Source organism: Poromitra crassiceps (genome assembly GCF_964638095.1).
Source record: "Poromitra crassiceps genome assembly, chromosome: 8".
Lineage (NCBI taxonomy): Eukaryota > Metazoa > Chordata > Actinopteri > Beryciformes > Melamphaidae > Poromitra > Poromitra crassiceps.
Window position 1 is genome coordinate 54,124,314 of NC_139629.1, and position 12,142 is coordinate 54,136,455.

General features: G+C 45.5%; 1 protein-coding gene across 1 annotated transcript in view; it reads left to right on the forward strand.

Annotated features, from left to right (window-relative positions):
* The window catches only part of LOC310780808 (uncharacterized protein), a gene marked incomplete at both ends in the record, with an annotated part of 118,416 nt that extends 111,165 nt beyond the window's left edge, over positions 1-7,251 (forward strand). Inside the window, 10 exons of the mRNA XM_083641310.1 lie at positions 1,012-1,245; positions 1,401-1,505; positions 2,244-2,571; positions 2,913-3,001; positions 3,133-3,337; positions 4,138-4,301; positions 4,831-4,998; positions 5,777-5,897; positions 6,423-6,813; positions 7,101-7,251. Coding sequence (XP_083497436.1) covers positions 1,012-1,245; positions 1,401-1,505; positions 2,244-2,571; positions 2,913-3,001; positions 3,133-3,337; positions 4,138-4,301; positions 4,831-4,998; positions 5,777-5,897; positions 6,423-6,813; positions 7,101-7,251 — 1,956 coding nt within the window. The remainder of the gene's footprint in view (positions 1-1,011; positions 1,246-1,400; positions 1,506-2,243; positions 2,572-2,912; positions 3,002-3,132; positions 3,338-4,137; positions 4,302-4,830; positions 4,999-5,776; positions 5,898-6,422; positions 6,814-7,100) is intronic.
* Between the last annotated feature and the right edge of the window lie 4,891 nt (positions 7,252-12,142).

The window sequence follows — 12,142 nt, forward strand, 5'->3', positions numbered from 1 at the left end:
TTAGTAATTTTGTGCCTCCGAAATTATTATACATTACTTTCAACCCAAAGCCTTAAAATCGACACTTTTCTACAAGATTCTACAAGATACTTCCTCATTGAAGACAGCAGTGCGCGAGGTGCTAAAATGCAGGAGCTTGTGACGGCATAAGCTCTATATAACCTTTGTACACGCGCGCAATCCGCACCCACCCTCCTTTTGTCCGTTCTTTGCCCCCAGTGACAGCGCTCGCTCAGTATGTCTGCCTCCCTCCCACTCTGTGCCGAGCGCTATGCTTCTCTCTCTCTCTCTCTCTCTCTCTCTCTCTCTCTCTCTCTCTCTCTCTCTCTCTTCTCTCTCCTCTCTCTCTCCTCTCCTCTCCTCTCCTCTCCTCTCTCTCTCTCTTTCTCTCTCTCTCTCTCTCTCCTCTCCTCTCCTCTCTCTCTCTCTCTCTCTCCCCTCGTGTGAGAGAGAGCACAGAGAGAGACACAGCCTGGTGACGCGAGGTTACTCACACATACACACACACACACGCTGTGCAGTCGCAGCAAGAGTCTCTCCCTCTCCGAGCAACGAACACACACACACACACACACACACACACACACGGTGTGTGTGTGTGTGTGTGTGTGTGTGTGTGTGTCGATCTCTCTTTCTCTCTTTCTCCGTTTCCCTCCCCCCCTCTCTCTCGCGCTCTCCGAGAGACAGAAATTTCCCTGCTGTAGACGGGACACGCCCACACAGTCCGCGGGAGAAAATACACTCTAAAAAATAATCGATTCTCATTACTTTTGCCAGACTGTCAAACCTAAATTTATATACTTTGCGACGTTCATCATCGTTCAAATTTGGCTGGTGGCTTATTAACATAGGCTCCTGTGATGTGATGAACTCAAAATGCTAAATAATAATAAAATATTTCTGGTTTCCAGGGACTTTAAATTATCTGTGCGCATAAATTCACCAGAAATGTAATGTAAGCCAACCCTGTCCCGCTCCCTTCCCTGACCTCTGACCTCTCTGTTTCTGCAGGACGAGACCAAGCAGCTCAGAGAGGAGCTGGAGGAGTCTAAGGCCAAGGCGAGAAAACGCTCCCTCGGCAACATCAAGCTCATCGGTGAACTGTACAAAATCAAAATGCTGAGCGAGGCCATCATGCACTCCTGCATTGGAAAGCTGCTCAAGAACCACGACGAGGAGTCCCTGGAGTCCCTCTGCAGACTGCTGTCCACCATCGGCAAGGACCTGGACTTCGAGAAGGCCAAGGTACAACAACGCACACATAGAGGAGATCTTGAGAAAGAGTTAGGTCTAGTGTAGTGGTGGAATGGGCAAGTTCGGTATGGTTTACATTGTTTCGGCTTGCAAATTGAACACAATGAAACGTACGCTCACCAAAGCGTCTTGGTTTGTCTTTATAGCCTCAGATGGACCAGTACTTCAACCAGATGGAGAAGATCATCAAGGAAAGGAAAATCTCCTCCAGGATCCGCTTTATGCTGCAGGACATGGTGGACCTGCGACGGGTGAGTTCAACCCTAGCTTACTCTAGCAGTCTTCTGAAAAGAAGTCCATGTTTTTGCTAACTTACCAGTGAGGCCTAGTGACTTAAGAATGAATAGAGGTCTCTTGGTCTCTTGTGCTGCTTCATTGCGTCTCCTCACAGCGATGTTGGCTGGCCAGCAACAGTTGTTTGCAGTTAAAGGACATGTGGTTGTATTAAAATGGCCGTAGCCAATTGAGCACAGCCATTAGTGTTGAGGGCAATGAGCACAGCCATTAGTGTTGAGGGCAATGCACCATACCATACGACCTCCTCCTGCCGCAACCCAAGCCAACACTGATTTCACTCACTCACTGAAATGGTTCTCATAGTTTATATAGCTTCATAATACATTAAACCATTGGTATGGGAGATTTTATCATCATTTCTCTTTTGACAATCATCCCGCGACCCCGTGGGGGGTCCCGACCCCCAGGTTGAGAACCACTGCTGTAGCGGACTACAAAGCCACTGGACTGTTTTCCCCCTCACCCTCTTATTTCAGTGCTGCTCTATAAAGCCCGTTCAGTGTAGTGGCATTAGAATGAATGTGGCTTCCTGGCTAAATTCTGTTCCCTGAAAGAATGCAGCAGTTTTTACAAGGCAAGATGAGCTGGTCCGAGTCAGCACATTGGCCAATGAGGTTTACACTGAAGCACACACACTTTTATTCTTTCCTTTCTGCGCAAAAGCTGTACTCACCATCTCTCTCCAACCCCAGTGCAACTGGGTGCCCAGGCGAGGCGAGGCGGGCCCCAAGACCATCGACCAGATCCACAAAGACGCCAAGCTGGAGGAGAACAGGGAGCAGATGAAGGTCCAGCAGGTTCTCCTCTCCAAGATGGGCGGAGGGGGTCCCGGGGGCCGCGGAGGCCCTCACACCCCGGGCCCACGCAGCGCTCCCCAGGACGAGGGCTGGAACACGGCGCCCATCTTCACCAAGAGCCGACCCATTGACACCAGCCGCCTCAGCAAGATCGCCCAGGCAGTGCCAGTCACCCAGGCAGCAGCGCCCGCCCAAGCAGCGCCCGCCCAGGCTGCGCCCGGGGGCGCAGTGCCGCCACCTGTCACTGAGGCAGAGACATCTCCTCCCACAGAGACAGTTGCAGCAATTGCCGCTGCCCCGGAAACGGTGCCCTCCCCCGCCCCTCCCACAGGAGAAGAGGAGAGGGAGGAGCCATCCCCTCAGCCCACAGCCACCCCCGCCCCTGAAGAAACGACTATGCAAGGTCAGTGGATCTGTCTCATAAATAAGAATAAGCTTATTTTATAACATGCTTTCCAAGACATATCCAAGAGCAATGAATGAATCAGTCATGGAGTTTTGTGGTGCTATTGCTCAGACTCTGCATTGATCTAAGGCTGATTGTAATTGTATTCCTTCCTGTAGCTGCTGTGTCTGTGCCAGAGAAGAAGAGGAAGGTGAAGGAACTGAACAAGGAGGAGGCTGTTGGAGACCTCCTGGATGCCTATGCAGAGGTGTGTGTGATTTTGTTTGTTTTCCACTCTCAACCTGCCTGTTTGCCAGTCACTTGGTGGGCCGTTTCTACTGGGGACCCTGCACTAATCTTCCTCCCCTATCGCTCTCTGCCCTCCCTGCTTCCTTCCAGGATCAGGTGGTGGAGGCCCCACCGGAGCCCGAGCCGACCGCCGCCCCGGCACCAGAAGCCCAGGCCCCCGCCACTTCCTCTCCTGCCCCCGAGGATCCTGACCTCACCTGGGAGGACAAGGAGGACAAACTGGTGGATGCTGAGAACATTAAGCCGGAGCCTCCCAAGTCGGACGCCACCGACAAGAAGTACCAGTACAAAGAGGGTGGGTCCCTGGACTTTGGTCCCATTCAGCAACTATGATCTTATCTCACTCACTATATTGGGTTACTTTGCAGACTCACTTTGCAATCTCTTGGGCTTGAGTGAGGATTTTTAAAAGGGAAAGCTTACCCCCCCCCACCAAGAAAAAGACACCATTTAATAGGCTTTGTTTCTTTGTCATCGTCAGTTTTTGTCTTTCTTTCTGTCGTTTTGCACCACAGACAAACAGGCAAACTGAACTCACACACATTTCTCTCCCGCTCCTCTTTCAGAAAATTGGAAGCCCATCATCCTAGAGGAGAAGATACAAGCTGCCAGGGAGTTCCTCCGCCCGTTCCGCCTCCTGTTCATGGCCACAGAGACAGTTGCCGCTGCCCCGGAAACGGTGCCCTCCCCCGCCCCTCCCACAGGAGAAAAGGAGAGGGAGGAGCCATCCCCTCCCCCCACAGCCACCCCCGCCGCTGAAGAAACGACTCTGCCAGGTCAGTGGATCTGTCTCATAAATAAGAATACGCTTATTGTATAACATGCTTTCCAAGACACATCCAAATGTGAGCAATGAATGAATCAGTCATTGAGTTTTGTTGTGCTATTGCTATTCCATTCATCTAAGGCTGATTGATTACATTGCAGACTCACTTTGCAATCTTTTGGGCTTGAGTGAGGATTTTTAAAAGGGAAAGCCCCCCCCCACCAAGAAAAAGACCAAATTTAATAGGCTTTGTTTCTTTCTGTCGTTTTGCACCACAGACAAACAGGCAAACTGAACTCACACACGTTTATCTCCCTCTCCTGTTTCAGAAAACATCTGGGCGGACCGCCAGGCTCAGATGTTGGCTCGGCGGATGTTTGCCACCTACCAGAGGCGCCCCTGCGGCCGTGAGCGCGACATCTACAGCCTCCTGCATTGGCCGCCAGTCAGCGTGGATGTCAAGGCGGACAGCCCAGTGCCACCTGTCACTGAGGTATGCTTTTGCTTAATCGGTACTGGCTTTGACCTGGTGACTGGAGGTCACTGGAAGAACATGGTTCTCTATCTGTTATGAATTTTTTCTTATATATGGCCTGAGACCCACATCTTATATAGCCTCAGACCAACATAACATTGTCACTGATGACATCAGCGATCAATGTCACTCCTCCTCGTACCTCTTCTCCTCCCAGGGGGATCTTCAACCTCCGCTGCTGCAGCCAGAATTGGCATTAATCTGGCTTTCATGTTTACAGTCAACAACATCAAACAGACGAAACCAGCTGGCTCCCGTCCGTGTGATCGTTGCGTACTGAACTGTACTGCACGCGACTGCAGGGGAAATCAAAACAAAGCACACAAAAAAACGCTCCATGCTTGAGTGAGGATTTTTAAAAGGGAAAGCCCCCCCCCCACCAAGAAAAAGACCAAATTTAATAGGCTTTGTTTCTTTCTGTCGTTTTGCACCACAGACAAACAGGCAAACTGAACTCACACACGTTTATCTCCCTCTCCTGTTTCAGAAAACACCGCCTGTTGCTGACCGCCAGGCTCAGATGTTGGCTCGGCGGATGTTTGCCACCTACCAGAGGCGCCCCTGCGGCCGTGAGCGCGACATCTACAGCCTCCTGCATTGGCCGCCAGTCAGCGTGGATGTCAAGGCGGACAGCCCAGTGCCACCTGTCACTGAGGTATGCTTTTGCTTAATCGGTACTGGCTTTGACCTGGTGACTGGAGGTCCACTGGAAGAACATGGTTCTCTATCTGTTATGAATTCTTTCTTATATATGGCCTGAGACCCACATCTTATATAGCCTCAGACCAACATAACATTGTCACTGATGACATCACCGATCAATGAACCACCTCCGTACTGAAGTGACCCTGTATATCTTGAGGCATTTGGTTTGTAACAACAGTCAGTCACCAGTTATTCTATACTCTGTCAAAGTACTCATCCAGCCCCTTTCAAATGCATTGTCAATGTCATGCAATAGGAGGTATTATCTGTTCCACAGTGTTTTAAAGAAACATATAAAGAATCTCAGGTAACATTTACTTGTACTGTATATGCTCTGGTCTCTCCATTACATTTCCCACCGCTGTTCATGTTTGTATGGGTCCATTTGAGATTTTCTAAACTACACAACATTTGGATTGTGGAGAATGCGAGCCATTGCTACAGCGCCACGAGCGCCACCCATGGAGGGAGGCCTTACCAGAAACATCACACCAAAGTTGGAATAAATGTTTTGCAATTTGAATAATGAATCCTGGACATAGTAAGCTTTTAAAATAAATGTTTACTGACAATTGCAGATTTTTCCAGAGACACCCCTCGTACTGTGGAATCAGGACATGGTGATGTCGTTTCTCTTTTGAGCAGTTCATCGCATGAAGGCTTTATTCCTGGTTTGACTTTCATCTAAATTGGGATGCCACTGTTTGTGCTTGTCTTGCAGGTGCCAGCCAGCAAGTCAACAGGCAGCAGCCATAGCTGGAGGTCTACCTGCTTTTCCTGGCCCCATCCTGCTGTCTCCTACATCCCCTTTCATCACCCCAGGATTTGACCCCATGAAGTTGCCACCAGGTAAGACATGTATGAAATGTGGGATGAAATTGTGGAATTGTGGGCAGTGGTGGCCTAAAAGTTATAGAAGCGAGCTTGTGACCAGAAGGTCGTCGGTTCAATCTCCGGGCCCGGCAGGAAAAATTTAGGTGGGGAAAGATGGCCCCTCGCTCATTACCACCACCGAGGTGCCCTTGAGCAAGGCCCTTAACCCCAACCGCTCTCAGTGGAGCTGATCAGTGGCCAGCAGATCAGACTGTGGTTGTACTGGTCAGCTTCCAGGTGTGAATGTTGGGGGAATGTGAATAGGGCGCTCCCTCCCCCTGTATAAATAAAGGTTAAATTTTTTTTTTTTCAAGTATCACCTAAAGGTAAAATGTGGGAGCTTATAACCAGGTTTGGTTTAAATGTTTACTCTTTGGACTTGAGGTATTGTATATGAAACAATGTATATTTCAGTATTTATATGAAAAGATCCATATTTCAATATTTTCACCATGATTGTAATTGGTTTGATGTTTTGACACTTGTGCTTTCCTTTAGCAGGTTTAGCTGGAAAACCCACAGAGGAATCCAGCCAAGACCAGCTGGGATCTCCAGGAGCGCCCATGATGAGCCTGCCTGGCCCGGTGGGTCCCAGACTGGGTATGCCGCCCCTGCAGCACCCCCCGGGCATGCCAAACCCGGCCATGCCAAATCCTCATCTACCTCCATTCCTCCCACCTCCAAACATGTCACACATGCCCCCTCAAATGATGCCCAGAGGGCCGATGTTTCCACCGGATCGGTTCAGGATGCCCATGCCCTTCGGCCCCCGCGGCCCTCCTTTCCCACCACGGCACCCTATGGGACCAGCGGGCATGGACGACAGGGGACGGGGGCATTTCCGAAACGGGAGGCCGGGCTTTGTGTGCCCACCCTTCCACAGAGGGAGATGGTAGAGCTTGGGTGATCCAGTATGTCCAGAACTCAGCTGCCAGGGTTCTCACTCACACCAAGCCCTGGCAGCACATCACCCCCACCCTCATTCACCTCCACTGGCTCCCCATCAAGTCCCGCATCATATATAAGATCATCCTCCTCACCTACAAGTCCCTCCATGCCCGTGCCCCCCAGTATCTCTCCGACCTCCTCCACTTCCATGCCCCCCCCCCCCCCCCCCCTTCCCCCCCCCCGGAACCTGAGGTCCTCTGACTCCGGGTTGCTTGTCACCCCCCGGACCAGGCTGCGGACCTTCGGGGACAGGGCCTTCAGCGTCTCAGCCCCCACCCTCTGGAACTCACTCCCCACTGATATCAGGAACATTCCCACCCTGGACGCCTTCAAAACGCCACTCAAATCTCATCTGTTCACCAAGGCCTTTGGCCCTAATTAACTGTTCTTGCCTGTCTACAGTATTTGTCCCTCTCTGTGCTCTTGTGCCTTTTGCTTTGTTTTATTTTTGTCCCTGTGCGCTCGTCTTTTGTGTGTCTACCGTTCCTTGTTTTGTTCTCTCCTGTGAAGCGTCCTTGGGTTCGAGAAAGGCGCTATATAAGTCCAAGTTATTATTATTATTATTATGGACCTGAGGGGAGGGAGGGTGATGAACCACTATGACACATACTAACTGTTCCAGAAACATTCTGTTTTTTTTTTTTTTTATACTTTATTTTTGTACATTTTCATGAAACAAAGCACAAGTAGAACATACTGGAAAACAAAACAAAAACAAAACAAAACAGACAGTTGGTCACCTTTACATACATAGACTTACTAGTGGGGGATTCAACTCAGTTCGTACATGTAAACACAATCCATTTCTCCCAGTACTTAGAATACTTGTCAAGCTGTAAGTTCAAAGAGAAGGTAATTCTCTCCATGCTCTGTATGTTGGTCACTAAAGAGAAGGTAATTCTCTCCATGCTCTGTATGTTGGTCACTAAAGAGAAGGTAATTCTCTCCATGCTCTGTATGTTGGTCACTATTTCTGTCCAGTCAATCTTTGTTGGAGGATCGGACTGCAGCCACTTTCTTGTTATAGCTTTTTTGCTGGCTGCCAGCAGTATTTTTAAGAGATATCTGTCCTGTGATATCAAATCGGTTGCAATGTTACCCAAGTAGATTGTAGGGAAAGAGCAATCAGTTTCTTTACCAAATATATCCTTTATTGCTTGTGATACCTCCTGCCAGTATGTCTGGATGGAGGGGCAACTCCAGAATATATGGAAGTGGTCTGCCAGTTGTTCTCCGCACTTCCTCCAACATAGACTCCTTCCCAGGTCACCCATCTGTAAACCTTTTAACTTAGGAGTTATAAAATACCTCATCAAATTCCGCCAACAAAATCCTCTCCAAAAACCCGAGCTGGTGGAGGTAGATTGTACGTTGCACATATTCATCCAGTCCTCCTCTGAGATTACAATTCCAGCCTCTTTTTCCCATTTTAGTCTAACCTTATTTGTTGTGTGTTTCTTCATGGATTGAATACTTGAGTGCAGTATTGAGACAAGTTTCCTGTTACTCTTAACTGTATACATGTTGGTAAATACGTCAACTATATTAGTGTCATCTTTCTTTGTATGTTTTATCTTATCATTAAAATAAGCCCTGGTTTGTAAATACCTAAAGAAGTCTATCTTTTCTAACCCATATGTATCAGAAATTTCCTGAAAGCTGACCAGTTCACAGTTTGATGAAATTGAGCAGTATGAAGTGATGCCTTGTCTAAACCACTGCTTAAACCTTCCGTCAATCCCTGCTGGTTTAAAGTCTGGATCAAAAGCAACCCATCTCAGCTGTCTAGACTGTCTCTCAAGTGATGGTGGTTTGCATTCCTTAAACCAGATTCTAAAGGGGATTTTGGACCATTGATTTAACCTATTAGAGTGTTTCTCGTACAGTGTTTTACTACCCAGCATAGCTTGTATAGGTATATCTAGCTGTGATGTTTCCAACTCTTTCCACTTTGCAGTGTATTCTGGGTTGCAGCAGCATGCAAGTGGTCTTAATTGTGCCGCTTTGTAATAGTCTAGTAGGCATGGTAGTGATCTACCCCCTTTCTCTTTAGGCAATTGCAGAAACATTCTGTTTTATACCCACGGAAACACTTTTTTTTAAAGTATCAAACTATGAGAAACAAGCATTGTTTTGAATGTGGTCCCTGGTAATAACTCCAAGTCCACGCCAGAGCTGAGATTGTAAATACTGTATATGCTTGTACCTGTTTGATATCTTTTTGTATATTTGAAGTTGTGTAGTTCACGCTTATGTCTGTAAACTTGGTAGTTGGAGGAGAAAAGAAAAGGCAAAGTCTATATTTTTAAGGCTTTTTCCCACCACACTTGTTTTGCGTATGGAAAAAAATATTGAAACATATTACTTAATACCTTTTGGTATTTCAATATTTGTTTTTAGTAAAAATGCCTTTGGACTAAGCCGATTTTCCATACATCCCTGTTTTAATCAGATCATTTGCATTTGGTTTATATCAGCTTTTGACACAATGAGAAGTGATGTCATATCCTACCAGTAGAGGGTTGAGTAAACCTTGTTACCACCACAAACCTCTGTTGCATGTTAATGTCACACCTTGTAAGCCTCATGTGCTATGAATTAAAATGAAGGACATCAAAATGAGATCCAGCCTTGCCTTCCCTGTTCTTTGTGTGTTTAAACAAGTAATCTATTGGGTAGCCTATATTGCTTACTTTGATTAATAATGGATTATTGACATTATTATCCCATGCCTTATATCAGAGAATATTATATTATGCATTATGCAAAGGAATGGGCAAAAAGGATCGGACAAACTGCAGGTACTGCTGGCCTGGATTCAGAGGTAGAACTGCCGTGTCCCAGCAGCAAGCCAGCTTAAATACCTGCAGGCAGAGCTGCATCAGCAGTCAGCCGAGTGTCTGCAGGTGTTCAGCCATGTGAGTTCTTCATGGCCACACGCAACAAATCCATTGATAGAATAGTCTGTAACAGCAGAAAATATGACCACAGGTAACTCTGCCCTGTTATAATCTCAGAGGTATCTGGTGGCATGAGATCTTTGGCAATAATACGCATAGATGGGCATTATGTCGCTGGGGCTTTCCTTTTTCCCCTTCATTACGGAAGAAAAAAGTGCAACATAATATTATGTTTAGTTGAAATTCTTTTATTTTGAAAGTTAGAATTGGACATTTTCATTCTGGTTATCTTAACACTCTTCCTCCATGGGTCAGCAACCATAGCAACGAGGAAACGTGAGAGATGTCGCCCCCTGCTGGCTTTATTTCACAGATTTGACAAAACTTTCCCTGAATTTGGGACGTCACTACTTTTTTCTGTAATTTTTTTATACAGAGAAGTTGAGCCTTCCCCCCAGTATTAAAGGTAACCTAGGTTTTTGACCTAGTCTTGTTTCACTTTAAAAGTGCCGAAAACACCAGTGGAGTCCTTTTCTTACTCTCCCCCCTTTTGAATCCAACTCCAAACAATTGAAGTATTGTCCTTCAACTATATCATAATAATAATAATAATAATAATAATAATAATAATAATAATAATAATAATAATAATAATAATAATAATAATAATAATAATAATAATATTAAGAATACCGTAATAATAATATTATTATTATTATTATTATAAAACAATGCTGGGACCAAGACTTGGTGGCTCAGTTAACTAAGGTACCTACCATGTATCTACAGCATCCTGGGCTTAATTCATTGTTGCGTGTCATGAATCTCAGTCTCGTGGCATAAATAATAATAAAATAAATATAAAACTGTCCAATAAAGAAAACGATGCTCTGGAAAACAGTGTTTCATTCATGTTTGTGTTTGTCTCTCAACCCATAAGCATGGATAGAAAATGGCACAAGCATTAGCTGCCCCTTCAGACTCAAGATCCTCTCAGTTTTTAAGCTTAAACAGTCTGCTGCTGTTAGCAGGTTACAATTGCTGTGAGTCACAAATTGCTGATGATTCTTACCCCTGATTCATATCCAATTCTTATAGAATATCGTCTAGTATGAAAGGAGGTTCACCTCAAAGGCACAGTCTATAGTTTTACCCTCAGTATCCCTTACTGAGTTCCAGATAAACAGGTGAAATAATCACTGCAATAAAAGAAAATCTAAAGGATTTAGAGTCTAGGTTGAGTTGGGTTACAGAAGGATGGACTGAAGTGAACTGTCTCAGGTCACATGACTGTAGGAAAAACATATTTGAGTAGGCTACAGGAACTCCCCCATTTGTTCCATACAATGAGATTAGCAGAACAGTGAGATAACAAAGACCTGAATGATTTTATGAAGCCCAGAAATGATCCTAAAAGTATTGTGCCGTATCTTTGATGCACATAGTGCATCATAGTGCATTGCATGCACTGACTGCAGTTAGTGTCTGTGCTCTCTATACGCTAAGATCTGGATGAGATCAGGGTGATTTGGCTCAACAGCATTTCTACACAAGCTGCATTCTTCAGCCTGCAAGTAAAACAAGTACAAGAGACAAGTGCAAACATCACTACACCAAGAAGTTCAGCAAATTACATCAAAACCCATATTTTATTTTATGTATAGCAATACCATTTACATATTAAATAACACTATAATAGAATGCTTTGATATAGCTTTCAACGAAACAAAAACATTTTTTCCTGCTTTTTTTGTCTTATTTTATGTTACAAAAGAGGAAGGAACAGCCACCTTTCCAAAATGGGTCAATGGGAAGAAATTATTCAGTGACTTACAAGAGACCTATTCTATTTCTATTGCACAACCTCTGACAACAGAATTGTAGCCTCCCAACGGATGAAAACCAGAAGAAAAGGATAAACGGAGGGAATAACATTTGTAATATCACAATCACTGCCTGAACGTCAATGGACCCTTATGGTCATTTAGCTGGAATGTGATGACAACCACAAGCTCAACACAGAGACAGGGTTTCCACATGTTCCACCACAAAAGCAACCATGAGGGAAGTTGAAATGAAAGAGAGAGAGAGAGAGAGAGAGACCGAGAGAGAAAATAGCTTCATATGAAAATATAAAATTCTATGATTATATATCAGCAACGTCAGTGTCGGACGAAAACTTTGCAAACGTAAACAGGTGAAGTAATCACTGCAATGAAAGAAAATCGAAAAGATTTCGACTCAACATTTCCTCCGACACGGTGAAAACATACAAAGTTTCCAGAGAAGTGTTGGGTTACAGAAGCAACAAAATATGTACATTTCTTATGATCAGCTGTGTCTGTTTGAAAGGCAACGCAAAACACTTTTCAT